The 27,793-nt window shown below is 51.0% G+C and overlaps 1 protein-coding gene across 1 annotated transcript; it reads left to right on the top strand.

The window, feature by feature from the left end:
• Positions 1–159: 159 nt before the first annotated feature.
• On the top strand, positions 160–24,011 carry IKBKE (inhibitor of nuclear factor kappa B kinase subunit epsilon). Its single transcript, XM_080918415.1, has 21 exons — positions 160–252; positions 2,644–2,754; positions 3,347–3,487; positions 3,878–4,007; positions 5,285–5,466; positions 5,577–5,737; positions 6,924–7,034; positions 7,210–7,389; positions 8,589–8,785; positions 9,376–9,440; positions 9,517–9,608; positions 9,738–9,824; positions 13,441–13,516; positions 13,610–13,725; positions 16,039–16,115; positions 19,108–19,147; positions 19,884–19,985; positions 21,133–21,229; positions 21,848–21,954; positions 22,097–22,168; positions 23,627–24,011. The coding sequence occupies exons 1-21, from the start codon at positions 241–243 to the stop codon at positions 23,658–23,660; spliced, it is 2,190 nt and encodes a 729-aa protein (XP_080774541.1). The 5' UTR covers positions 160–240; the 3' UTR covers positions 23,661–24,011.
• The last annotated feature ends 3,782 nt before the right edge of the window (positions 24,012–27,793 follow it).

The following is a 27,793-nucleotide window of genomic DNA, read 5'->3' as shown; positions in this document are numbered from 1 at the left end:
AAGAGTGAGAGAGAAGTGAACCAGGAAGTGTGATAGAGCTAAGAGCCTGAGGCTGGGTATTCCACTGCTATCAGGGAGGCAGGAAAGAAAGCTTCAGGCTCAAGACCATCACCTGCTTTGGTTAAATCTGGGGGCCCATGGCTACCAGAGTCTTCTAGGCACTGCCCAGGATTGACTTCAAGGCCTGAATCCCTGGGGGTGCCACCCAGTCCCACAAGTCTGCATTCCCCTGCAGCTGAGATGGGAGATGGGGTGAGTGTGTAGTGTCTGTGGAGGCGGGTGGTGTGGGGAAGCCAGTTTGTCAACACTCAGCTGAATGCCTGTTCCCTGTGTCTTTCCTGTGGCTACCGGGAAGTCTGGTGGTGTTCTGTACTCTGTGGGAAACACTCAGAAGGGACTGCTTAGAGGCCATTGAGGGGCAGGGACAATCACAGCCCTGAGGAGAACTACTATTGGCTGAAAAGTCTCCCTCACCCCCTGCAACACCCCCCCCCCCCACCTTCCCACCCCGGCTCTGCTTCTCAACTCAATGATGCAAAGCTGAAGTTCAGCTTTGGGTGCTTCTTGGCCTCTGCTTGGGATCTTTCTTTCCCCTGAGGCCCAAATAACCAGGAGAGGCTCCCAGAACAGCCGGAAAGAGGCCAGAGCCCCCTTCTCCCCCAAGAACTGTAGGGAAGACAACAACAGGAACAGGTTAAAGGGCTGGGACTGGTGGCCTTTGACAAGGCTGAGAATCAAAGGGCACAGCGCGTAGGGGCCTCTCATCCACCCACCCTTCTCTTTCCGGTATAGCTCAGTTCCCGGACTTGCCCCAGACAGAAAGCATAACACACACCTGCCAGGGAGAGTCTTTGCCTGATTCTGGGCCACTTGGAGTGCAGGTATGTACATCTGCCACAGAGGAGCCCCCAGGGAGGATAGGAATCTGTGGGCAGGCTGGCGCTGGCTCACTGAAGGCTATTGTACTGACTCCTATCTACAGAAGGAGTTTGGGGTTGTGGGGGTGGATACAGAGGTGATACAGATGTGCTGTAGTCAGAGCTTCTAGGCACAGAACCCAGGACCCTGCTGCACATCTGGGATGCTGTCCTGTGCTCCTCACTGCCCATTTTCCTGACCACAGCTGTACTGTACCCCAGCAGCAGGGCTTGGTTGAGAACCAGCCTAGGCAGAGTTAAGAAGACGACACAATCTGCTGCCCCCCGGCTCCCAAGGCCGCAACCTTAGCCTGTCTGAGCCTCGCACTGGGCTGACTCCTCAGCCATACAGAGCAGATTGGGAAGCTCATTCACGCTGCCTTCAGAAGGTCTCATAGGCACCTTTACCTTTGCATAAGGCAAACATGAGTGTGTTGTCTGAAACTAGGGTGTGACTCCTGATCTCTTCAAGTGCTTTCTGCCTCAAAAGCTTGCATTCTCCAAAATGGTTTTATTTATTTACATTCCAAATGTTGTCCCCCGTCCTAGTCCCCCCTTCAAGAGCTCTTCACCACATCCCCTCTTCCCTTGGCCTCTGAGAGGGTGTGCCCCCACCCATCCCCTCGCCCCACTACAAACACACACACACACACACACACACACACACACACGAATCTCCCTGCATTTTTAAATTAAACTACAAGCTGGGATCTAGCTCACTTGGTTTGTAAAGTGCATGCCTAGCATACATGAAGCCAAGGGTTCAGTCCCCAGCACCAAGGTGATAGATAGATAGGCAATAGCGGTGCACACTCATAGAGCTCAGAATGGAGCCACCCTTGGCTTGAGCACAGTGAGAGGCAGCACTGTTTCAAAGCATTTTGGGGGAGTGGTCCTTCCTATGCTCCTGCCCTCAGGCATCCCCCCTGGCCAGCCGTTTGCTTTAGAGGAAACAGAGTTCGGAGGGGACAGGATGAACAGAAAGGTGGACAGCAGTGTTGTGGAGGATTTCGCATCTTCCCCAGAGCTCGTGAGCCCTTGCATTTGATGGTCTTAGATCCTCCCACTCTCTCCCACAGCATCTACCCCTTCCTTTCTTCTCCTCCGGTCGTCCTCCCTCCTCAGTGGCCTCCCATGCTCTCTCTAGTAAAACACTGAGAAGGATCTGAAGCCTGGTGAGCAGCCCTTAGCTCCCAGCACTAGGAAGTCAGAGAAGGGGGTGGGGGCTCAGGCTCATGTTGCAATCCTGGAGATTTGTGGTGGTGTGACTGGCTCTGCCTGACCCTTGCTGACCCAATGCCCTTCCTCCTACACTGTGTCTGCTTCCTGGGACAATCCCAGGCCTGGATGCAGAAACTCTGAGGCCCAGTGCCTGAAAGAGGACACAGAGAAAGGTCTGTCTCCATAAACGGGCCTACCTCTGAAGGGTTCTGGGAGGGACCTGGGGCACAGGACAAATCAGCAAGGATAGAACAGTTACGAGCTTGGGGCCCAGTAGACTCTCCCCTTCCATCTCCCCACCTCCTGCTGCTGCTTTGCTTCCTTGGAGGGGAAGTTACTTAATCTTCCTGTACCACATCTTCTCTAGTTCCCTTGCCTGTACAGTGACTGTGTGGAGCCCTTTATGGGATGGACTTGGGAGCTGACGGCTGGCTAACAGTGTCTACTGCAGGTCAGGCATGGGACCTTGGGACCACCCACATGGTTGGTTGTTCTGTTTTTCCAGGAGGACAGTAGCCAAGTCCAGGAGATGCAGAGTACCACTAACTACCTGTGGCATACCGATGACCTGCTAGGGCAGGGGGCCACCGCCAGTGTGTACAAGGCCCGAAATAAGGTAACAGCAGCTCTGGCCCCAGACCCTTTCATGCCCTACAGCTGGCCATTAAGAGTCTATGGAGCTGGACAGGGTCCCAAGGCTATTATTTCTGTCCATTCTGAGAAAGGACTCCCTAAGTTTGGGCTGAGGTATGAGATGCTGGGGAAAAAAAAAATTCCTTGGAATGATGCCTCTGTCAGAGACATGTTGGGACTAGAGAGCAAGGCGTGAGAGGAGGTGACAGCAAGTGTGATCTAGGAACAGTAGGGCTGGGAGTTTGGGCCTGTTTGGGTTTGTCCTTTAGAGTTGTGTCAGAAGACACAAGGTGCTTAAGAACTGGGGGCAGGGTAGACTTCCTGGGCAGTTCTTACCTATGACAAAATCAGCAAGAATGAAAGCCAACCTTATGCAACATCAAATGTGTCACTTCCAAGTGCTGCTCAAGCCCCCTGAGTAGGGAGGGGAAGGGGCTGCGGATGTGAGCGGATGTGAGCCCACCCAGCTCCTGCTTCTCTCCTCGGGAGCTGGGTTAGGGGAGAGGCTAAGGAGAGGGAAAGTTGCAGCTCCCCAACAGGGTCGGTCCCCTGACTCTCATCTGTGCCCACGCTAGAAATCCGGGGAGGTGGTTGCTGTAAAAGTCTTCAACTCCGCCAGCTACCGGCGGCCCCCTGAGGTCCAAGTGAGGGAGTTTGAGGTCCTGCGGAGGCTGAATCACCAGAACATCGTGAAGCTCTTCGCAGTAGAGGAAACAGTGAGTCGTGTGCTTGGTCAGAGAAGAATGCTCTTAACCTTGACCTTCGAAGTCCAGGGAGTGGCGAGCCATGTTCATCAGCAGCAGTTCAGTGGCATTGGGGAGGGGCGAGGGAGGGGGCAGACAATGGACAGACACTCAACGGCGTGGGACCACACAGGGAAATCACTGGAAAAGAGAAGGGAAGTCAGTGCCCAATCAGAGAGGGCTTCTTGGAAAAGGTAGCCTTGGCTTGGTTTCTGTGCCTGAGATCGGTATGAGGCGCAACAAGAAGGCCAAGCAAGAAGCTGGGACCCGGGAAAGAGTGCTGAGTGCTCTAGGTAGGCAGCCTCCTGCCGGGCGGAAGTGGGAAGTACCTTCCTCCCCAGCCTCCTTCTGTCCTGTGCACAGGGAGGCAGCCTGCAGAAGGTGCTAGTGATGGAGTACTGTTCAAGCGGGAGTCTGCTGAGCGTGCTGGAAGACCCTGAGAACACATTCGGGCTTCCCGAAGAGGAGTTCCTGGTGGTACTGCGCTGTGTGGGTGAGCCATGCCCCGTGCCCCAGGCCCAGGCCCTCCACGTGGGCAAAGTTCAGTATGAGCGTGATCTTCCAGAACAAGCACCACAGCAGGCCTGAGGCAGAGAGACGGGCCAGAAGGACCCACGCGGTTAATGCAGTGCAAAGCTGCAAGGAGATAAGTCTAAAAAGATGCATTTCCCACAGTTGAAGGCAGGTAGCGTCCTTCACAGTAGTCCAACGGTGAAACAGCCCAACAGGATGCATTATGGTGCCAGCAGGGGGCGGGGGCAGAGAAGAACTGTGCAGAGGAGGGAATTCTAACACGCATGACAATACGGATGAAACTGAAGACCCTATGCTGCAGAAAGGCACACAGCCCCTAGGGGAGCCAAGTGGTTCCAGACAGAGGGCTGGAAACACAGAGTAGGGAGTACCGGTTCGTCTGGGGAGGAGAAGTTTTGGGGGAGGAGGATTGAGGATGCTTGCATGATCGTGTGTAAATGTGCTTAAAGCCACTGAGCTGTGTGCTCCAAACCCACGAAACTGAAGGGCCATGTTGCTTGCTCCCCCCACCCATACTGGGGAGGCTCAGGCAGGCCGATCAGGAATTCTAGGGTAGCCTGGGCTACATAGTACAACATACACAAAGACTTTTTTTTTAAGTGATACATTTCGTTAGGTATTGTTTTACCTCCCCAGAGAATCCAAATGAGTCTTACATTCTGATGTCCTCGGGACTCCTTCCTTGTATTTATTTTGTGTGTATGAGTGGTTTGCTTATAGATACGCATGCATGCTATGTGTATGCCTAGTAACCTCAGAGGCCAGCAGGTTTCAGATCTCCTGGACCTGGATGGCTAGGAGCCATCACGTGGGTGCTGGAAACTGAACGGGGGTCGTCAGGAAGAGTGACAAGTGCCCTCAACAAAACCATCTCTCCACTACCACCACCACCTTAAAACTGTATTAAATTAGGGTGTTTTTGCCCGATTGTTTGTGTCCTGCATGTGTGGTTAGAGCCTGAAGAGACCAGAAGAGGGTGTCAGTTCACCAGGATCAACTGTTTCCGGCTGTGAGATGACCTGTGGGGGGTGTGACTTGAACCAGGGTCATCTGGAAGAGTAGCTAGTGCAATGGTCACGCTTGGAATGTCCCTTTGCCTTGGGGGCATCTCCAGTTTTTCCTGTGCCCCTGAGTTCCTTGTGGCAATTCTCTGTTCCGATCCAAGGAAAGACTTCGCAAGGACACACTCATCCCTAGCTGCACCAGGCTATTAGTGCTCTGTCTGTCTGTCCCCAGTGGCTGGCATGAACCATCTGCGGGAGAATGGTATTGTCCACCGAGACATCAAGCCCGGGAACATCATGCGCCTGGTGGGTGAGGAGAGGCAGAGCATCTATAAGCTGTCTGACTTCGGGGCTGCCCGGAAACTGGACGATGATGAGAAGTTTGTTTCTGTCTATGGGACAGAGGAGTACCTGGTAAGTCACATGTTGGAGACCCTCTGCCCCAAGCTGGCCCCTTGCTTTGTGCCTCCCATAGGAGTCCCCACATCATCCCTCCACAACTGCTCTCTGCCTTTTTCTCATAGCACCCTGACATGTATGAGCGGGCAGTGCTTCGCAAGCCCCAGCAAAAGGCATTCGGGGTAACTGTGGATCTCTGGAGTATTGGGGTGACCCTGTACCATGCAGCCACCGGTAGTCTGCCCTTCATTCCCTTTGGTGGACCCCGGCGCAACAAGGAGATCATGTACGGTGGGCTATGGGACAGGGAATGAAAGGGACAGGCCCTGAACTTCTTTCAGACACCTGGCCCTCCCTCCACTGGGTCCTGGGGTGTCTCTTACCTTCAGTTTCTATCTTCAGTGTTCCCTCTAACCCTGCCCCCACCCTTAGCTCACCATGTCTCCACTAAGGCTCAAGGAGGTTACAGAGCCCACAGGGATAAAGATGGAGCTGGCACCCAGGTCTAGCATCTTTCTAGTGTTTCTCACTGTCTGCTAGGAGGAGCTTAAGACAGGGGTTTCCGGGATGTGCTGATGAAGGGTCCAACCCGTGAAACAGAGAAGGGGGTACCCTGCAAATACGAGGATCTACTGAGCTGTTATTGATGCTGGGTTTGAAAAAAAGCAGCAAATCTTGGGACACATTCCCAAGGTTCTAGCTGGAGGGCGGCTAGAGAAAGATCTACCAGACCCAGTGCTGAGAGCTCATTATAAATAGATCTTAGGGAAGAAAAGCAGGAGCTCACATTGATTGTAGATGACATGCAGTTAAGGAGAGGGGGCTTCGGGGTGGCAGGATTGTCCTTAAGTACTTGTGTCTGTGCTGTTGTCAGTTAGCGGTCTTCAGGGGTCATAGAGAGGTGGGGCATGGTGGCCTTGGAAGTCAGAGGTGCTGGGGTCTTCAGCAAACTTTCAGCATATGCTCAGGAATGTGAAATTGTTCTTGGTTGGTCTCCTCAGAGCTGACCAATGGTTAGCTCCCTTCTCAGCCTTATAATAAATTTAAGACTTTCTCTTACCAGTGTGTCCTCAGGAAGGCTGGTGTATGCTCCCTCGGTCCTGGGGCAAGTGTGTGTAACTAGTGTTAGGTTTAGGGACAAGGGGGGAAGTTGGAATGGGATGAACTGCTAGGGAAGGAGAGATTGGAGGGACAGCCAGGAAAGTGGAGGAAATGTGTAGTGCTGAGCTTAGCACCCCTCAGATGTAGAGGTGCCTGGACCTGGTGTAGCCATAGCAATGGCTAGAAGGACACTGCCTAAAGCCTGGGGCAGAGGTGATCTCACAGCTGGAGCAGGACACCATAGTCTTATCTTCCAGCCTACCGTACGGTGGCTGAGTGACATCAACTGTGCCGTTTGGAGTTTATTGTTTTAAAGTGGGATGGATGGGCGGGAGAGGGGCATCTAGAGCCCTGATTCTGCCCCACTACAGGTATAGAATCACTACAGAGAAGCCAGCTGGGGCCATTTCGGGGATCCAGAAGCAGGAAAGTGGTCCCCTGGAATGGAGCTACAGCCTCCCCATCACCTGCAGACTGTCCATGTAAGTGAGAGGGGCAGGCGCTCTAGCCTATAGGCTGAGCATCACTTCTCTCTGTCAAGACTTCCAGGCCAACTCAGCAGAGCCCTGGGACACTCCACATTTCTTCTGTAGCCCAGGGCCCTCCATTTGGACACTGGGACCTGGCTATGACAGCCCTCGTGTCTTATGTGTGTAGGGGGCTGCAGAGCCAGCTAGTGCCCATCCTGGCCAACATCCTGGAGGTGGAACAGGCTAAGTGCTGGGGCTTCGATCAGTTCTTTGCGGAGACCAGTGACATCCTGCAGCGAACCGTCATTCACGTCTTCTCCCTGCCCCAGGCGGTTTTGCACCATGTCTACATCCACGCCCACAACACGTGAGTGGGAGCAACAGGGAGAGGGACTGAGTCTTCCCCATCTAAGCCGTGGGGTGGGCCCAAGGCATTGTCTCCCAAACCACATTTGGGGAAAGTACTATTTCCGTCAAGTTGAAGTCAAACAGACTTCCTTGTTTGTGTTCTAAATTCCACACTCTTTCCAATGCTAGCCAGCCCTGACAATCTCAGAGGTGGGGGTGATTTCCTGGGTCTGTAATTTATTGTTTATTGAACCCCTTTTCTCACTAAATTCTTTGCTGTGTAAGACAGGATCTTGCTTGGTAGCCCCAGCTGACCAACTCCCCATCTTTCTGCCTCAGCATCTGAGAACTGGGGTTACAGGCATGTGCCCCAACACCCAGAGCACCATACGAGATGGGGAGAATTTTGAGGCAGTATGGCAGGGTTGGGCACAACATTGGAACTCTGTGCTCCTCTTCCCGTTCTTCATGGGAAGCTCCGGGCTTCACTTTTCTTCTGTAGCCTGGGGAGTTCCATTTAGATGCTCGGGCCCCAGCTCTGACAGTCCTTATGTCGTGTGTGTGTGTGTGTGTGTGTGTGTGTGTGTGTGTGTGTGTGTGTGTGTCTGTGTGTGTGTCTGTCTGTGTGTGTCTGTGTGTGTGTCTGTGTGTGTGTCTGTGTGTCTCTGTGTGTGTGTCTGTGTGTGTCTCTCTGTGTGTGTGTCTGTGTGTGTGTCTGTATGTGTGTCTCTGTGTGTGTGTCTGTGTGTGTCTGTGTGTGTGTCTGTGTGTGTGTCTCTGTGTGTGTGTCTGTGTGTCTGTGTGTGTGTCTGTATGTGTGTCTCTCTGTGTGTGTGTGTGTCTGTGTGTATGTCTGTGTGTGTCTGTGTGTATGTCTGTGTGTGTCTGTGTCTGTGTGTGTGTGTGTCTGTGTGTCTGTGTGTGTCTGTGTCTGTGTGTGTGTCTGTGTGTGTGTGTCTGTGTGTGTGTGTCTGTGTGTGTGTGTGTGTGTGTATGTTTGTGTGTGTGTCTGTGTGTGTGTCTGTGTGTGTCTCTGTGTGTGTGTGTGTGTGTGGAGGGGGGTGCAGAGCCAGCCAGTCCCCATCCTTGGCCAGCATCCTGCCCTTTGTCCCTCCATCTTTGATTAAAAAAATAAAAAACCTACACTCCACACCCAGACCCTACCCAAGAAAAGATGAGTCTTCTCTCCTGACACATTTTTTCCTCTCATATGTGTAGGATTGCCATCTTTTTGGAGGCTGTATATGAACAGACCAATGTGGCACCCAAACACCAGGAGTACCTCTTCGAGGGTCACCCTTGCATTCTGGAGCCAAGCCTCTCAGCACAGCACATCGTCCACACAGCTGCCAGCAGCCCTTTGACTCTGTTCAGCATGGCCAGCGACACACCCAAGGGGCTGGCCTTCAGGGACCGTGAGTAGGGACATCCTCCTAGGGCATGACTTGTTTTCTTAGTGAGTGTTTCTCTGGCCCACAGAGTAGAGCAAACTCGGGTTTGCATTCTGTGCATACTTCGGTGTTGTCATGTGACTGGAGCTGGTGACTAGACTTCGTTGAGTTTCCCCAGAGACAGGGCCTTGGGAGCCTTTATGCTTTTAACGGTTTCTGCCGCTGGTGGGAGTGTCTTCTATAGTTAGAGACCTAGATTTTTCTTTCCTTAATTTCTAGAATAAATCTTTCTTCTCGTTTGGATCATGCTTAGTCTGAGATGACGGAGGGAGGAGCTTTAACCTAACTCTAGGGTTAGGGTTAGGGTTAGGGTTAGAAGACTGGGCTTTGAGCTTCAGCATGTATTTCTGGGATTTGGCCACAAGGTGGCAGTAAATAACTGAGACTTCAAGGCTCCCAGGAGGTCAAGGTTTGCAAGGCTCTGAGCAGGGGGAGAGTTAGCAAGCTTTAAATGGGCGATTAGCAGCGACTGTGTACTCGGGACAAGGAAAGATGACCTAAGGATTGACCCAGTCTATAGAAGCAGACCCCTCAGACAGACTCTTTGTCTGCAGCTGCTCTGGATGTCCCAAAGTTCGTCCCTAAGGTTGACCTGCAGGCTGATTACAGCACAGCTAAGGTGAGGGGCCGCCCCCAGGAGGTAGATGGGGCTTTAACAGGAGGAAGGACTAGTCCTGCACATCTGTACATTTCAGGGGGTGATGGGCGCTGGTTACCAGGCCCTGTGGCTGGCGCGGATCCTGCTGGATGGACAGGCTTTGATGCTTCGAGGGTTACACTGGGTCCTGTGAGTACTGTGAGGAACAGAGGAGTGTGTTGCACACCCACCCAGACCTCTCCTGCCCCTCTCTAAGGCCACACCTACATGCACAGTGCCCTGGTGGAGGTGCCTCTGACTCGGGCTGCCCTCACACAGGGAGGTGCTTCAGAACTCCTGCCAGCAGACACTGGAGGTCACACGGACAGCCCTCCTCTTCCTCAGCAGCAGCCTGGCCACTGAAAGGTAGGTGTTCAACTGGGCCCGCTGGGGCCCCTTAGCTCTCCTCTCTGCTCCTAACCTGAGCTGTATAGGCCTTCCCACAACTAAAGCTCTTACACACACCCCCCAACATTAGCACCCTCACCAAGTCCTTCAAACCTTAGCCTTGTCCTACCTATAACAGGGAGAAATCCATCTGGGCCCCGCCTCTCTGGAATCTAAGGACATCCCTTATCCCAGGGAGGGCAGCCTCACAACCCTCAAAAGGGTAGTTAACCCTATCATGTCTCAGGAAGTGCAGCCCCCGCCCTCGCCCCCCCCCCCCACACACAGGTAGGACCTTAATTTCACCAGGACTCCGAATGACTCTTGACTCTCATTCTGTGCCAAGCCTCACAGAAAACTCAGGGGAAGGACTCCTCCCCGGCTTCGGTCCGTGCACACCAAGGATGAAAACCCAGATTATTTCAGCCTCTGTAGCTTTTGCTCTTATTTCATTGTCCTTGCCTTCTGGGGTGAAAAGAATAGAGATTGGGAAGAAGGGAGCTAAGCTAGCGAAGGGTGGAGAGAAAGCCGGGGAGGATCCACTGAGAAGGGAACATCGCCTGAATTCTGAACGGCGTCGTGCGTGCGTAATGAGAGATGGGAGTTCTACAATCTGGGAGAGCTTTTCCCCCTCCCAATAACCTGAACCTTGCCCGTGCAGGTACAGGGAGGTTCCCAGGGTGGGTTAGATGCCTGTGTGTGTCTAGGGCTTAGTTAAAACTGATCGTGAGGTGGTGGGAGCAGAAGGGTAAAGGGCAAGAACTACTTCCGGTCACATGACAGGGCTGGAGCCCATTGTGGTGACAGAGCGTGGAAGCCATTGGGAGCACTCCTGTTGGACATCCTCAGGCTAGTCCCCTGGCCACAACACAGAGAGATCTATGAGGATGCCAGCGGCAGCCAGGCCTTCCTTGGCCCATGAGCCTGGGGAAAGGCCCTCTAGGAATGGGAGCCAAGTCACCAAGGTTCTGAGCCGGGAAAGCCTAGGTTGATAGGGGGACGGAAGGACTGTGTGAGGCAAATGTCCAGGAGTGGAGGCGCCAGGGAGAGCCGTGGGTGGAGAAGGGGTGCAATCCTGGGGGTCCACTTAGAGAGAGGTTGGTACCAAGAAGATGTCCACATGTGATCCTTTGTGGGTTATTGATCTGGGGAGAGGGATGTAGAGGGGTGTGTGAGGTGTCTGTCTATCCCTTGTCCTGGACTGCCAGCTTATAGGAAGATGTGGGTGTCGGGAGCTGGATTTTCCACTCTGGCTTCCGAGCTCTGGGGCCAGCGGGGGTCAGGTGTATGGAGGAAGGTGGGGGACAGAGGAGCCTGAAGGGACAACATGCGGCTTGCAAGGGACCATGGGTCATCAGTGTGTTTCCTTGCCTGGGCCTCTGGACAGTGTCTAAAGCCTGCAACCCAACTCTCTTCCAGGCATTCCCAGGCCTGTAGATTCCGATAAGCGCTGGAGTCTAAAGGTTGCAAGTCATCTACAGTGGAATGTCACCTTTGTTGATGGGTCATCCTTTCTTTCCTCACTGTGCTTCCTTACCCTTTGTCCAGAGGGTGTCCTGCTGGACAGATTTGGACATCAAGCCAGGTCTCAGCCATCCTGACGTGTCCTCACTCCCCAACCCCCAAGACTACAAATTCTCTCCCATAACAAGCCAACAGTCCTATAGGATAACTGCTATGTGCCAAACACCGTGAAGCCCTGGGGCTCTCTAGTGGTCAAAGCAATATGGCATCTCTGCCTTCGTGGAGACCCCAGTGGACTCCGAGACTCTCTACTCACCTCTCCATCCTTCTCTGACCCTGTATTTCCAAAGAAAGAGAAACAGGACTATGTTGGCTTTAACCCCAGCACTCAGGAGGCAGAAGCAGGAACATCTTTGTGAGTCTGAGGGCAGCTGATCTGCATAGTGAGCAAGTTCCCGGATAAGAGGATTACACAGAGACTTATCGAAGAAGAAAGGAGGGGCGTATGGTAACGTCTAAGAGGGGAAAGTGGACACCAGGTCCCACCCCTAAACAAAAAGTTATTTGCAGTTGATACTTGCTGGCACAGGGAAAATCAGTTATACCCAATGGAGTGCCACTGGGTATGACCACTCCACAGAAGACCCCATGGCCAACACAAAACGAGATCTGTGGTCATTGGGTTTTGGGGAAAAAGGAGACATGACCATATCTTATTTTGTTTTGATATTTGTCCTATTGAGTTTTTGTTTGTTTTTGTGTCTTTTTTTTTTTTTTTTTTTTTTTTTTTTTTTTAGGAAGGAAAAAGAACATAAAGTTGAGTGGGTAGGGATGTAGGGAGAATCTGGGCTGGGAGGGGGGGAAAGTATGCTCAAAATATATTGTATGAAAATTTTTTAAATTAAAAAAAAGAGAGAAGTTATTTAAAAAGACTACAAGCTAGTGGGAGAAAATCAGGAAGTGTGGAAGCTCCTCCTACTCAGACACAAGATGTCACATGGCACACTACCCCTGTCTTTGTCTATCATTCTGTATGTGTGTGTGTGTGTGTGTGTGTGTGCATGTGTGTATGCATGTGTGTGTGCATATGTGTGTGTGTTCATGTGTGTGTGTGTGTGTGTGTGTGTGTGTACTGTCTCTTGCATCATTCTGTCCCTTAGCATTTTACAACCTGCTTTCCTCAGTGAGTGAACTCTCTTTTCTCAGTTATGTCCACATCTCTGTACCATGGTTGGAAACTTTTTATCATGGTTGCCCTAGGACTTCTTTTTATAGCTTGTTTTGTCCAAACTGGGAACCAGTCCAGGGCTGCATTTTGCATGTGGTGGTTTTGTTCCTTGAGTTAAAGTTCTTCCCTCCGACCCCACCCCACACACCTTGCCTTCGCTTCCCCTGCTTCGAGGAAGGTCCCAGCTCACTGCCCCACCCTGAGCTTCATAGAACTTTCTGTTGTCATTTGGCGTCTTCTTCCGAGACAGCACCTTTGGTAAGTTAGGGGTTCTGCGGACTGTTGAATCCCAGTTAAACATTTTGTGTTAGAACACACCATAAACCATGCTGGGTCCCTGGGTACACACCACAGGTAGCGGTCATGTGATTTCTTTACTGTCAGGTGTATTTTTCCAGCAAAAGAACCAGGGTAGTGCTACTTTATCACCTTGCAGTGTCGTGTTACCTTGTCACCTCGCAGTCTTTCTGGGTTGAGTTGTCAATCATTTCATGGGGCAGTGGGATGTTCACAGTCCAAGTCCTGGACTATTATGGGCTGGTACCCTCCTATCAATGTGCTACTGGCTGCCAGGAAATATAGGTTTTACTGGGAAGAACTTCATTCTACTTAGTTATAGAACTTTCTAGTGAGGAGTTTACTAAGCTACCTTGTGTTGTAGGTTTGTATATGTTCGTCAATTCCTGTGTTTCAACCTGCTTCAACTTTTATTCTTTACAATACTCAACAGTATCACAACCTCGGTGCGCGCGGGGCCCATGTCAAGTTGGTTGTTCTGTCTCAACCCCTCAGAAAACCAACAAGACTTTCACAAAGAAGCCATGCCCAGTGTGTGGGTACAGATTCCTCTACCTCTTCTGCCTCCCGAGCCTCGAAACAGAGCTGTATCCTTACTTCTCCCAGGTCCAGCAGTGGAGCTGAGGCGCCTGATGTCCAGGAACTGACGGAAGCCACAGAGCTGAGGTCCAGGCTGCAGACTGTGAGTGAGCCAGAGGAGCAGAGCTTTACAGGGACAAGGGGTTGAGAGAGCAGGCCTGTGGACCCTACAGGATTCTCTCTTTTGGCCCCACAGTTCTCAGAGGTCCTGTCTAAATGTTCCCACAATGTCACAGAGACCCAAAGGAGCCTAAGCTGTCTGAGTGGAGAGCTTCTGAAGAACCGGGATCAGATTCATGAGGATAACAGAAGGTCTGTGGGGTGTCTATTCTCTGTGTGATGATGCTGGTGGGGGACGTGCACACGGGTCCCAAAGGCCCAGCAGCTTTCTCTGAGTCAGTCTGATTGCTCTCTTCAGGGTCAAGGGGCTAGGGTGTGGGAAGGGAATCTCTCCTGGGACCAGACTCTAGAATGAGAACGTGGGTCCTGCCCTAACCTGGAGCTTGACTCACAAGGAGGGAGTCACAGCAGACGCTGTAGCTCTTCGGGAACATTCGGCTCCTTTTATCTGGGTGTGTCTGCAAATAGGTCCTCTCATTTAGAGCATCTCATGGAGCTTGACAACAAACACCTGTGCTGCCTATGAGCAGATGAGAGAAGGCTTGTTCTGAGAGGCTCACTTTCTCTGAGTCACAGTCAGTACTCGATGGGTAGGCTTCGGGTTAAAGCCCGCCCAGAGCCTACAGCAAATGGGGATTTTAAATTTATCTTATTTTGCCTGGGCTGTAACACAGTGGTAGAGCACTTGCCTAGCATGAGCTAAGCTCCAGGTTCAATTCCCAGTACCACATGATAGGTGGACAGACAGACAGACAGATATAGAAAGATAGATATAGATGGATAATAAGATAGACAGACAGATAGGGAGGGGGAAGAAGAGAAGGAGGGAGGAGGAAAGGAAGGAGGGAAAGAGGTGGAGACAGGTTAGGCCACATAGGCTTAAAATCTCTGGAAAAATGGATGTGGTATTGCATGCTTTTAATCTCAGCACTTGGAGCTGGAGAGATGGCTCAGTGGTTAAGAGCACTGGCTGCTCTTCCAGAGGACCCAGGTTCAATTCCCAGCACTCACATAGCAGCTCACAACTGTCTGTAACTCCAGTTGCAGGGGATCCAACACCCTCACACAGACATATAGTCAAAACACCAATGCACATTAATCTCAGCCCTTGGGGAGTCAGAGGCAGGCATATCTCTGTGAGTTCAAGGCCAGCCTGGTCTACAGAGTGAAATCCAGAGCCACCCAGAGAAACCCTTTCTCAAAACACAAAGAAACAAATTGACTTTCTTATTTTATGTGTTTTTCATGCATTTTCTTCTGTGAGCCACATACATGCAGTATCACCAGAGGGCATCAGATCACATGGAAGCTTGGAAACTGCCATTTGGGTGCTGGGAATTGAACCCCGGTCCTCTACAAACACAAGTACTCTAAACCACTGAGTCATCACTCCAGCTCCTGACGTGTAGCGTTTAAAGAATCCTGTTGCCGTTTTTCACAGACCTAAAAGTGACTCACCCACAGTCTGCCAAGTGTAGAGCTACAGACTCCCTTGTCCCACTGAGACCATGGCAACTGAGGCCTCTACTGATCCACTGTCCCATGTCCCCAATTCTTAATTCAAACACCTTTGAAAATGACAGGGTTTGCTGAGCTCTTCCCTCACAGAACCTGTGTACTCCGTCTCATCTGTGGGAAACTTTTTATTTCTATTTCTCTCTGAGACAGGACCTCACTATGTAATAGTAGCTGGCCTAGAACCTACCACATAGACGTCTAGAGGTCCATCTGCCTTTGCTTTGTGATCACTTGAGACTAAAAGTGTGCACACCACACCCAGCTCTTCTGGTAGATGCTAGTGTGCTCCAAAGTCCCTCTGTATGCACTGAGGTGCCTTTCTGGAATCACAAGGCAATTCTAAGTTCACACTCATCTCAGCCAATCTCATCTCAAAAGGACAGCCGAGGGGCTGTCTGAGCCCCTGGGAAGAAGCTTGCACTTAGCTCCAACCCAGAAACAGCTGAGGTGGTGGTTACCTAGAAACCCCTGGGAGGATGTGGAGCCAAATAACCCTGAGGGTGAGGAAGAATAACCTAGTGCCCCAAGGGAAGAAGGACACCCCAGTGCCTAAGGGAAGTAGTTGTGCCCAGTGTGAAAAGATGGAGAAGCAGTAGTGACTTTAAACCCTAAGCTGGCAAGGCCTTTGAGAGGCCATCTTCCACCTCACTGCACCCCTGCCTTAGTGTTTTAGGGTTGCCGGTTCCTTCTCTGGAGCAGGTATTTCATCTATTATGAATATGTTAGTTTTTTTTTTTTTTTTTTTTTTTTTTTTTACTCTGTCTCACCTGCTGGGTGGGGGAGGGGAGTAAGGGATGGTAAGACTTAGAATAGAGAAGGAAGGCTTGATCTACATTATCTAAGTAAGTTTAGAAACAGGTCAGTTTTCCCCACTCTCAGATCACATGCCACCTTACTCTGGGGCCGTGAGGCATTTTCTGCAAGGAGCCAGCTCCCTCCTGTTCCGTACCACTGTGGTGTTTGAGTCTTCCTGCTTTCTGCCCACAGCATCCAGAAGATTCAGTGTTGTTTGGACAAGATGCACTTCATCTACAAACAGTTCAAAAAATCCAGGATGAGGCCAGGTAAGTTTTGGAGAGAGCCAACAACTAGGGACCCTCCCTTTCTTTTCCCTTCCATCTACTCAGCTTTGTTGGAGGGTCTAAAGCAGAAGAGTCCCTGCCTGCCACCTGCCTGTAGGCCACTGAAAAACATTGTATCCAAATGTATTGTCATGGTAGAGGGGATACTGGATACAGTCAGCTGGAGCTTGGGTAATGTGGAAAGGGGCCTGAAAAAGAAACCCTTTAGTTTCATAATTTCATTTGGTTTGGTTTTGGTGTGTGTGTGTGTGTGTGTGTGTGTGTGTGTGTGTGTGTGTGTGTGTGTGTGTTGTGTCCATGAATGTATGTGTTCTTATATGTTATAGAGGCTACAGATTAATGCTTGGCTTCTTCAGTTGTTCTGCACTTATATTTTGAGGCAGTCTCTACTTGAACCCAGAGTTCACCGATTTGGCTAATGTAGTAGCTAGCCAGCTTGCTTTGGGGACCGCCTGTCTTCACCTCCCTCGAACTGGGCTCACGGGTGGCCACAACACCTGCCCAGCATTTCCATGGGTGCTGCAGATCTGAATTCTGGTTTCCACACTGTGGTCACACCACACTCACTAAAACATCTCCAAAGCCCCTCCGTTTATCTGGGAATGAAAATCAGAAAAAAAATCCCATTAGAGTTCCTAGACTAGGAGATTTCTTACGTTATTGTTAATGACCACAAAGATACTCTGGACAAGGACAGCCTTCCTAGACTTAGGAATGGAAACCTGCTTGCCTGAGTTGGATGGAGGTGGAGTAGACAGGGTAAGGTTCAAACCTGGGGACAGAGTTGGGGAAGCTTAAGAATAAAAGCCTCAGTTAGCTAGGGACATAGTAATGCTCACTTTCTGTCCTTCCCTATGTCCCAAACATTTCCAGATCTGCCTCATTGCCTAATGCTCTTCTGGCCCTAGGGTAATCTATAAAGCACTGTCCAGAGAAACATAATGTTTAGCCATATGTGCAGCTTCCGTTTTCTCACAGCCAAATTAAAAAGAAAAAAAAAACAGGCGAAAGTAATTTAATATATTTTATTCAATTCAATACATCTTAATGTCATTTTGGCATATTCTTGATATAAACAAAACCACTGAAGAGATATTCTGTACTCCTTTTCATGTTAAATTTTCAAAATTTCGTATATATTTTATATACTTTATATCTCTGTCCAGAAGATAAACGTTCAGTAAATGTAATATATTGTAACACAATTAAAAAGTTGTACTGAGTGGGAAAAATATTTTACTTTGCTTCGGTTTTCAATTCTACATTAATTGAGTACATTCAATGAAAAAATGCAGATTTTCAGTCACCATGGCCACATGTCAGGTCTCCATGGCCACCAGTGTCCTGTGACCATTCACTAGTGAGGATATAGAGAGATACAGAACATGACATCTCTCTCCTTTGGGGCCTTCATCTTCCCTTGGCGCCCGGCCTCAGAGGGCATGGGAAAGGCTGGGATTCAGTCAAGGTCTCGTGCCCAGCTGGCCACTGCTGCGGTCTCGGGAGTGCGAGGACGGTCAGTTCACCTCCACATCTGAAACGCCACCTTCCTGCCACCTCAGCTTCCAAGCCTTGCCTTGATGTTAGGCATCCGCCTCCACAGTCTTCCATACATCTGAGTTATCCAGTGCTCATCAAAAGTCCATGCCCTGGCGAGGGTGGTGCTGCATACCTTTGATCCCAGCACTCAGGAGGCAGAGACCGGGGGATATCTGTGATTTCAATCTGGCCTGGTCTACATAGTGAGTTCAAGGCCAGCCAGGGCTAAGAGAGACCCTGTCTCCAAAACAACAACAACAACAATCCTCTTTGTGTCACAGTTTTCCTCATTTTATAGTTTAGGAAACTGAGGCACAGAATGGGGAGTTAGTGCAATTACTCTAAGTCCAGCCTCTTTTGACCATCCCATTGTATAGCCTCGACCACGTGTGTCAACACCTACAGCTCTTTCAGGGTGCTTTATTGAAATAAGAACAGCTCCAGGTACCTGAGTGTCGCACCATGCCATTCTGGAAGGCTGCCTCACACACTTCAGGACACTCCTGTGATCCAAATAGGCTTCTCTGTGTGTGCACAAGACTGTTACCCAAGCCAACTCATTTACTCACAGCTGCCTGGTGCTAGGAGGAAGAGCCGGAGCGTGTTCGGTCCCTTGGCCTTCACTAGAGCAGGCCCATGAAGAGGATCCTGGGGTGATGGGGTGGGACAGTGGAAGGGCAAACCAGATTCCTCTTAACCAGTGGTTCTCAACCTTCCTAACGCTACAACCCTTAAATATAGTCCCTCATGTTGAGGTGACCCCCCCAACCGTAAAATTATTTTTGTTACCACTTCATAACTGTGATTTTACGCAAACATCTGTGTTTTCCAATGGTCTTAGCAGTCATCCCCAAAGGGGTCAAGATCCACAGGTTGAGAGCCGTGGCTCTTAACCAGCTACGCGGGAGACCCATTCCTCCAAAGACCAGCAGGGGGCAGTCTCTCCTCATCGCAAGAGCTTTAAGGTCTTCCGCAGTAGCCTAGGTCTAGGCAAGGACTACTTCTACCTAAAGTTGTTCCTTTTGAAAAAAGTTGCTGGGCAAAGAGAGAGAGTTGGAAGGTGGTGACTCCAGGGATGTAGCCAATCAGCTACCAACTGGGGAGGGTGGAGGATGCAGGGCCGAAGCCACGCTAACATCCTTGAGGACCATTTCACCCAGCAGTTCCCACCTGCAACATTTCCCATACACACACCCGCCCACCCAGCAGGTTTGCCTCCCTCTGGAGCCCCATAGCATCTCTCCATTGTGTGTAAGTCAGAATCAGTCTTTTGGCCACATTGTCATAGTTACTTAATGTTCCATTTCTTCATCCCCTCCAGGCTCCCCTAGGCCTGAGATCCCATTAAATAGCCCCTGCCCTAGGCTGTCTTCATCTTTTTAACTTGGCTTCCTGACTAGCTGAGTAGTGATGTCATCCCCATCTGTTTCCTTAGGCCTCAGCTACAATGAGGAGCAGATTCACAAGCTGGATAAGTGAGTGGCCCCGTTCTGGGCAGGCAGGTGGGCAGGAGGGCGGAGCTCATCGGGATGGAGTGAGTATTCTAGTTGAGAAATAGTGAAGCCCTTTGACCCTTAGCCATGGCTGGGCAAAGGGCGTAACTATCCAAACCAGGCTATACAGGGTCACAGTTGAGTCAGACCTTCAGCCTGGAAGTAACTGGCTTTACTCCCAGCATGAACAAGTTTGCAGAGTTTTCTCTCTAATTATTCTCACTGATCAACTTCCCCCCCTCCCCGCTTTTGACCTTGGTGTGTGTCTGCCTAGCATCTCACAGATACTGTGTCTTGGGCAAGCAAATCTTCCATGAGGCCCCCTTGGTCTGATTGGCTATTTGGAGATCCCCCCCCCCACCAGAGCTATACCACCTCTAATTCCTGCATGCATATACACAGACACACATATGCACACACCCGTACCCGTGTGCTTTCCTGAGCTCTGCATCCAGTTTTTGCTCCCGGGATCATGTTGAGAGTGTATGTGTTCATTGGCCATTGTATTTCCCTCCCCCCCCCCCCGTCTTCTTATTGGTATATGAGGCTTTGCTGGTCTCTGGGCTTTAGGACCCAAGTGTGTGAGTCATCCTCTCTTCCCTGAGAGATGCCCCTGCCGAGGGGCTGGCATTTGTGACAGGGAGCAGTGGAAGAGCTAAGTCTACATGCAGGTGGCTCTGGCTGTCACCCCTAGGCCATGGGGTCTCTGTCCTTCCAGGGTAAATTTTAGTCATCTGGCCAAGAGGCTACTGCAGGTGTTCCAAGAGGAGTGTGTGCAGACCTATCAGGTGTCGCTGGTCACACACGGCAAGTGGATGAGGTAAGCAGCCTGACCCTTCCTCTGAACTCAAGGAGCCTGGGTTGGCCGGGCCCTTAGCCCTTCCAGACTACAGAGGACTGTGGGCTCTGCGGGGCCTCAGTAAGAGAGGACCGGGCAGAATGCTGGGAGATTTCTACAAATGTGCTTATTTGGTTCCCCACTGTTCACACACACAGTGTTCACATCCTTTTCAGATGAGGGAACCCAGGCTCAAAGCACTGGTCTCTCCTTAATACCACAAAGCTAATAAGTAGCAGACTAAGGGTTAGATCGTGGGCAAAGATGTCCCTAAAAAATCCGGATTTCACCTGCCGGGCCTGTCTGTTGCGATGGCTCTCTTCTCTCTAGGGAGAACACCAGCTCCCCTGAGGAGAAACAGGGTGTGTGTGGGGGCAGGGAAGCAGGCCAGGCAGTGTGGACTAACACTCCATCCCTCAAACTAGTCTCAAATTTGGGACTCCTTTTTCTCACAGGCCCACTGGCCCCCTAGTGTACTTTTCTGGGGCCCCTGAGAAGGAAAGTCAGTGTCCTGTGTGCTGTGTGGCCTAGGGACTTGTCATGGGCTCAGTTCCCTCACCCTCACACTAGAATACAATGCCTGGCAACCCCCAACACTGATTTTTTTGGGCCGAGGCAGATCATAGATATCAGTAGTTTAAAAGCTACATAATCCTAATGCGTACTCAGAGTTGAAAGCCCACAGTTGTTTACCGGACCTGGGACTTGATTTTCTCTGTGCAACGGGAAAATGTCCCTGTGTGCCCTCTGACTAGAGATCAGAATTCTCCACTCTTGCCCTTACTTCCTTATGGAAATGGAGGATCAGACACTGCTCACATCAGTGCTATAGCGCGGGCTGTCCTGACTCACAGACACGCATTAGCCTGGGCTGCCATCTCTCTCTCAAGCCTGCCCTGGCTCTGTGTTTGCCGGTAACCACGTGAGTGACCCAGCTACATTCAGTGTTATTGATCCTGCCCTGGCTCTCTTGGGCTTCTCTTCATTCTCTCAGGGAGGTAAGAGAGAGATGGGTGATACCCAGAAGGACAGTCTCAGAGGGAACTCAAGGCTTAGGACTCCCCCTAACAATAGCAGTGTCCCAACGGTGGAGAGCCCTGTCCTGCTCTAATCTCATTCTCTACTGAAGGCAGGTGCAGAAGGCCCAGAACCACCTGCACCTCGTTGGCCACTCTGTGACCACCTGTAACACAGAAGTCAGAGGAGCCCAGGAGAGCCTGAGCAAGGTGTGAGTGCTTTCGGAGTTCTAGGGGCTGCTGAGGTGGAGGGGCATTTGGATCACTTCCTGCCAGTGGACAGAGCAGCCGTGAACAAATTCAGGGATGCTCATGAGGGCTGGAGGTCTCCGATTCACAAATGTGCCATGAGACAGGAACACTCCTAGTGACTTCAGACTGAGAGTCAGTATAAGCCAGGGCCTCTTTCTCAGCTTCTATGCAGACTTGGAGGCCCTGAGGCTCCTCCTGCGGCTGTGTGAGCTCTCCTTGGCTCTCTGAATCACTCTCGGCCAAGGCAGTTCTCTAGCTGGCCACAGGAAATGTAGAGGGGGCTACATGTGGCTTCCAGCATGTGATTTGGGCAGACTCTGAGACTGGCCAGGAATGGCATCTATCCCAAACTGTGGCTCATGAGAGGTTTAGATTAGACTCAAAGGGGAACTTGGCAAACTGAATTGTTCATCTCAGTAGAGATGAAGGAAAGCAGTTACAGCAATGGGACCCCCAGGATGGGAAGGAATGGGATGGTGAAAGACCAGGTAGTTCCGGAGCTCCTTTAGCATGTCCACTAACCAGCCACATGTAAGCTGACAGGTCCCTCCTGTCTAACCCATGGCTTCCCTTCAGATCTTTGACCAACTCCTTGTGGACAGAGCTTCCAAACAGGGAGCTGAGGCATCACCACAATCTGCGGCTCCTCATCCCAGCCCTGATCTGAAGGACCTAGTGTTCCAGTGAGTCCTGGAGAGTTGGAGGGAAGGGGGATGATGAGGTTAAAACCCCGTTACTTCATCCCGTGCCAGACCAAAGAGGTTGCTATAGGCTCTAGACCAAGTGACCTGGGCCTCAGTCATTCCTTTGTTGTGTTTTGGACAGCATGCAGGAGCTTTGTAACGACATGAAGCTATTGGCCTTTGATCTCCAGGACAACAACAGACTCATCGAACGGTAGGCATCTACCGTGTCTGGGGGAGGCTGTGTCCTCTCTGCTGCCAAGCCACAGGGCGCAGAGTCCCTGGGTGCCCCGTGCAGGAACCATGCATTGCGCCTGCTGATTGTCTAAGCAACCACACTGCAGTGTAAGACCCCATCCACAAGCAGGGTGCCATCTTGAAGAGCTGTGGGTTTTACTCGGTGTCTCAGTACATCAGTTAGAGTGAGGCTTGGAGGTAGATAGACTTGTGTCAGGGTTGAGACCTGCACTGACTATGAGCAATGTGCCTAAGACTTTCTCACACTAGATCCTCCTAGGTGCCCTTGCAGTAGATGCCACTCTCTCCTTCAAACCATGACACAGACAAGCTGACATTTTTGCTCAAAGTCTATCTATCTCCTGCCTCGTGGGTTCCATACTTCCTATCTGCCCAGAATATCCAGGCTGGTGCATTTCCAGCTAGCACTCCCTCCTGTGGGTGGGGACCAGAGGCTGATACATCTCTAGATGGCACTCCTCCTGTGGGTGGGGCAGCAGCAGTGCTCAGCTTTGGGATTCCAAAAAGTCACAAAAGAAAATGTGGGTGTGGACATAACATACCAAGACTGGGAACTGCCCAAATAACTCAGGAGGTCTGCACTGTGTAAAGCAGTTTGTGTGTGTGTGTGTGTGTGTGTGTGTGTGTGTGTGTGTGTTTGAGACCAGGTTTCTCTGTGTAGTCTTGGCTGTCCTGGAACTCACAACGCAAACCAGGCTGGCTTCCAACTCACAGAGATCTGCCTGCCTCTGCCTCCGGAGTGTTGGGATTAAAGACATGCTCCACTGTGCCCAGCTTGGCATGGGGTTTTGAAGCCTCAAAGCCCACCCTGACTGGCACACTTTCTCCAACAAGGCCAAACCTCCTAATCCTTCTCAAATAGTTTCACCCACCGGGGACCAAGCATTCAAACATGCATCTCTGGGTGCTGTCCCCAGTCAGCACCATCTCATGCTACCATGGAACACTAAACTTGAGGTTATGAGGTAGAGCAGTCAGGAGCAGATCCTGTGGCTTGTCCTCAGAGTTTCAGGGGGGTCCTGAGTTGGGAAGGCAGCCACTCCCAGTTTCATTCCAGCTGAAGAGAATCTATCTCTTCCACAGCTCCTAGCAGGAAGTTCTAATCGTTAGTGTCAACATAAATCTTTCTTGCCATGTGATTTATAGCCTATTTACAAATATCTCAGAACTTTGTTTTAGTAAATTTGCACTTCCTTGTTCAGATCAGAGCCCAGTGAACCAATCTGAAACCCTTTCTGGCCTCCCAGAGTCTATTTCCCAGAGATGAAAATCAGAAGGTAGCATCTGGGGACAAGGATGCTACAGGAGGGCTGAGGCCCTGATAGCTGGGTACTCCGGAACATCGATGGACTTGGGTACCATCTGCAAGCTTCTTCAACAGGTGTGCCAAGCTGACATGCGCTTTCCCTTACAGGTTACATAGAGTTCCGTCGGCACCAGATGTCTGAGCTCCCTGGGGGTGCACATGGTACTCGGAAGCAATAGAATCATTCACACTGTATCCTGAACTGTGAGACCAAAGTCAGGGCAAGTTCTGGTCACATCTCACTAGCCTACCTCCCTCTTGGCCACTGGCCAACAAACCAGCATTACTTTGCCTGTCCTCTTGGGAAGCAGCGAGGGCAGGGACTCCTGACCATCCTGAGCACAGAGAGAGACCCTGAGGATACCACTGCCTCACTGAGACATCAAGACTGCTCTTCCTCACCCAGGCCCAGAGGTCTGAACTCTGGTGGGTCTTGGGAAGAAAAGGTCCAGCCCTCTCACACTCCACACTCCCCAGGACCAGCAGGCTTCTCCTGCTGCTTCTCTGGGGTGCTGTCTTCAGAGGCAGAAGAACAACGGAGGGCTTGTTCTTCATTGTTCCCCATGCTGTTTCCTAAGTCCTACCCCTGGCCACAGGCAACCCTCAAATGGCCCCTCCGTGTTTGGTCTGAATGCCCCTACATTTGAGAAAGTAGGTAGTTAAGATCAACTGCTGGTGTTTTGGGGATCCCCCCTTTGCCTTTTCTCCCCGAGGAACCCTTGGTTCTGAGAAACAGCTGGTTGGTGTCAACCACAGTCATGCCAACTGGACAGATGTTGGAACCCAGAGTCCTAAGGAGAGAGCAGGCCTACACCTTCAGACATGGAATAAATGCACCACCTTTTCTGTTCTGCAACTATGGCACCTGACCAGGAAGGGTTGGAAAAGCCCGGAGGTCCGGGAGAGATGTCTCCAGAGCTTTGGAAAATGGAACAGTGAGCTCATTTCCTGGTTCCTGCCCTTTCCCCAGTGGGTTCTGATTTTAGGGAAGGTGGCCTCTCCCTAAGAGATCTCCATTTTCCTGTCCTGTCATTTAGGGGACCACATAAGGAGCTTAGATTCTGGGGAGAAAGCTTGGCTTTAAAAACAAAAACAAACAAACAAACAAAACCTACCATCACCTGCTGCTTTTCCCAGCCCTTATCACTGTTCAAATCTAGGCTCTGTCTAATCTGTTTGAGGACCATGGAGAGCCGTCCTTTATTGAGCCTGGAAGCTCGGTTCAGCATCTGGGGAGAGCACTCCAACTTGTACAACTGCTTGCAAATTTACTCTTTCCTCTTCGGTCTTTAACCAATACAGTAAGGTGCCTTCCCCTGGAGAGGAAATGTAGACAGGAAGTACATTGATTGGCCCCAGGCCACCCTGTCTTCATGAAAGTCTCCCTGTCCATGGAGGGTTTTCTCCCTAAAGGAGCCATCAGGACCAGGAGTGGAGAAGGCAGAGCCCTAAAGGGAATGTCTACAGAAAAAGCAGCCTGGGAGATGGGGGCGGGGCAGAGCCTAGCTGCTTAGATTAGGTTGGTTCCTCCATGTATGCTCTCTGAGCCTTAAGCCAGTGGACTCAAGTTCTGTTCAGATGGCCCTAGCACCAAGCCTGCACTCTGAGAATGAATTCAGGTCAGCTTTTCCTCATCAGTGGTCCGATAGGGAAGTCCCACAGCGGGTTTTCCCTGGAAGCTCAGAGCTCACATGTTTGGTGGAGTACAGTGGAGGAGCCAAGGGAGTCCTTGGAGCCAGACACAATCCAGAGTCTTAGCTCCTGAGCATGCCCACAAATTGAGGACCCTTCTGAAAGGCTTCAGTTGACCAGAATGGCCGAGCTGCTGATGTTGTTTCTAGTTTCATTTCAGAAGGGTTCAAGTGGTCACAGCCCACAACCAGAGGCTCCTATAAGACCCTTTAAATCCCCTCTCTGTTCTCTGCATCAATTCCTTAAAATGGAAAGAATCCATTTGGTTCATCAGGCAGGGGACAGGAGTGCCAGGCTCCTGCCAGGTGCTGAGGCCACCAGAGTGACAGGAACACTCTGATGGCCCTGGAGGAAAGCAGGCATTTGACAGAATTGTATTGTCCCTAGGTAGCTGTTGTGATTGGAATGCACAGCTTGGGCGTGGCAGGGGTCACCCTGCTTTTGTGGCAGTGTAGCTAGAACAGGCTGGGAGCAGGTCACTTGGAAGCAGGTGATCAGAAAGCAGAATCTGAGGGAGCATGTTCGAGGCTTGGAACTCACCGGGCAGAAGCACAGGCATGCATTTCTGCGTTCCTAAGCAGAAGTAGGAAGTTTGGAAAGGGAGGAGCCAGCCCCAAAGGTCATGGCTGGGATGTGGGCTTTGTTTCAAGGAACCAGACTGGTTTTAAGTCAAGTCCAACTGGTATTTAAAGATACCATTCTTGAGTGCCAGGGTGGGGGATGGAAAGTCACAGAAGAAATCGACTAGAAAGTTATAAAGCGCACAGTGCTCAGTACTCCTTCCTCAAGTTAGACCTCACTGGCGCTGAGGTCCCTGCGCTGGACTAGTCCCTGGATTGAGCTGCAGTCGCTGCAGGTCTCTGGTTGAGTGAGGGGTTCAGATTCTTGCAGACATCTGGAAAGATGCCCCATTGCATTTAGATTGTCTAGGCATCCTGAGAATAGACCCATTGAGGAAGGGTCCTCCCTGGGAGAGTGGAGGGCAGTTCAAGTTCCTCGAGCTAGGGGGGGGAATAGGGAAGAGACTAGAGCCATGCCTTAGTGTGGCAGGACTGTGTAGACGCCACAGTTTGCTCTTAGGAGACTGGTATCTGGTTAGAAATAAAATTCCAGAGCCCCACCCAGCATCTGACTCTAAGTAGCAGGGGAAGGGTGTGGGTCAGGAATCTGCATTACTGGTGTTCGTCCTTTGTGAGGCAGAGTTTATGATGACCCGTGGACGGCCCTCTGGACTGGACAGCTCACCCTGCCTCTCCTGGACAGCGAAGTCTAGGGAAGTCCGTGTAAGGCAGGATGGACCTCACTGGCCTGGCTGTCCTTCTTCAGCTTCTGTCTTTGGCTTCCGAATGGCTGGGCTCTACAGCATCGATACTCAGAAAGAAACTCGGAAATACTTAACTACTCCGACAATTTCCTGCCCATTTTGAAAGTTAAGGGTTTTGTTGTTTGTTTATTTTGAGATGGAATCTGTACAGGCCGGATCAGACTATAACTCATCATGTCACCAGGCAGGAAGGACCCTGAGTGGGGGGTCGTAGTTGCTCTTCTGTTGTGTTGCTGACAGTTTGAAAAGGTTAGTCAGTTGTCATCATAGTAGGGCGCATAATGCTGAAGGAGAGGGAGGGAAGAGAGAGAGAACAGAGAAAGGGAGGGAAGAGAGAACAGAGAGAGGGAGGGAGGGAAGAGAGAGAACAGAGAGAGGGAGGGAGGGAAGAGAGAGAACAGAGAGAGGGAGGGAGGGAAGAGAGAGAACAGAGAGAGGGAGGGAAGAGAGAACAGAAAGAGGGAGGGAAGAGAGAGAACAGAGAGAGGGAGGGAGGGAGGGAGGGAAGAGAGAGAAAAGAGAGAGTGAGGGAGGGAAGACAGAGGGAGGGAGAGAAGAGAGGAAGGACAGAGGGGGGAGGAAAGAGAGAGGGAGAGAAGAGAAAGAAAGAGGGAGGACAGAGAGAGGGAGGGAGGGAGAGACGAGAGGAAGGACAGAGGTGGGAGGAAAGAGAGAGGGAGAGAAGAGAAAGAAAGAGGGAGGACAGAGAGAGGGAGGGAGGAAGAGAGAGAAATAAGAAAGAAGAAGGGAGGGGGAGAGAGGGGAAAGAGAAAAAAGAGGGGGAGGAGAGAGGAGAGAGGGAGAAGGAGAAAGGAGAGGAGAGAGACTGAATCTGTTTTGGGCTTTTGAGACCTCCAAGCCCACCCCCAGTGATGCACCTCCTCTAACTCCTAACCACACCTCCTAATCCTTCCCAACAAAGAAATGAGCCTATGGAGTCCATTCTCACTCAGATTACCACAGTGGGCCACCTTAGTGGGAAAGGTTACAGTTTGGGCCAGGGTAACCCAAAGGTACTTGATATCCCTAGGCTGACAAATCAGAATACGTGCCTTTTAGATCCTTGGTTTTCCATACCTCTCCCACCAGAGGGAAGGAGGAAGAAAGAAAGAGGAAAAGGGGAAGGAAAAGAGGAGGCGAGAGATGGAGAGAGACCGGAGTGGCCAAGGAGAAAAAGGTGGATAAACACTGAGGGGGGCAGAAATGAGGGCAGCAGAGTCAGAGGAAGGAGCAGTGGTGGGCAGTGTGACGCTGGGGTG

The sequence above is a fragment of the Micromys minutus genome (assembly GCF_963924665.1).
Source record: "Micromys minutus genome assembly, chromosome: 6".
Classification (NCBI taxonomy): Eukaryota; Metazoa; Chordata; class Mammalia; order Rodentia; family Muridae; genus Micromys; species Micromys minutus.
Note: the sequence above shows the minus strand (reverse complement) of the source record. Positions and strands in the feature narration are given on the sequence as shown.

What these genes read in the sequence shown, in the direction of transcription:
- IKBKE (XM_080918415.1), top strand. An exon ending in GGGGCTGGCCTTCAGGGACC is followed by an intron (nt 8,786 to 9,375) that starts GTGAGTAGGGAC and finishes CTTTGTCTGCAG; the next exon opens with CTGCTCTGGATGTCCCAAAG. An exon ending in ATTCATGAGGATAACAGAAG is followed by an intron (nt 13,726 to 16,038) that starts GTCTGTGGGGTG and finishes TTCTGCCCACAG; the next exon opens with CATCCAGAAGATTCAGTGTT.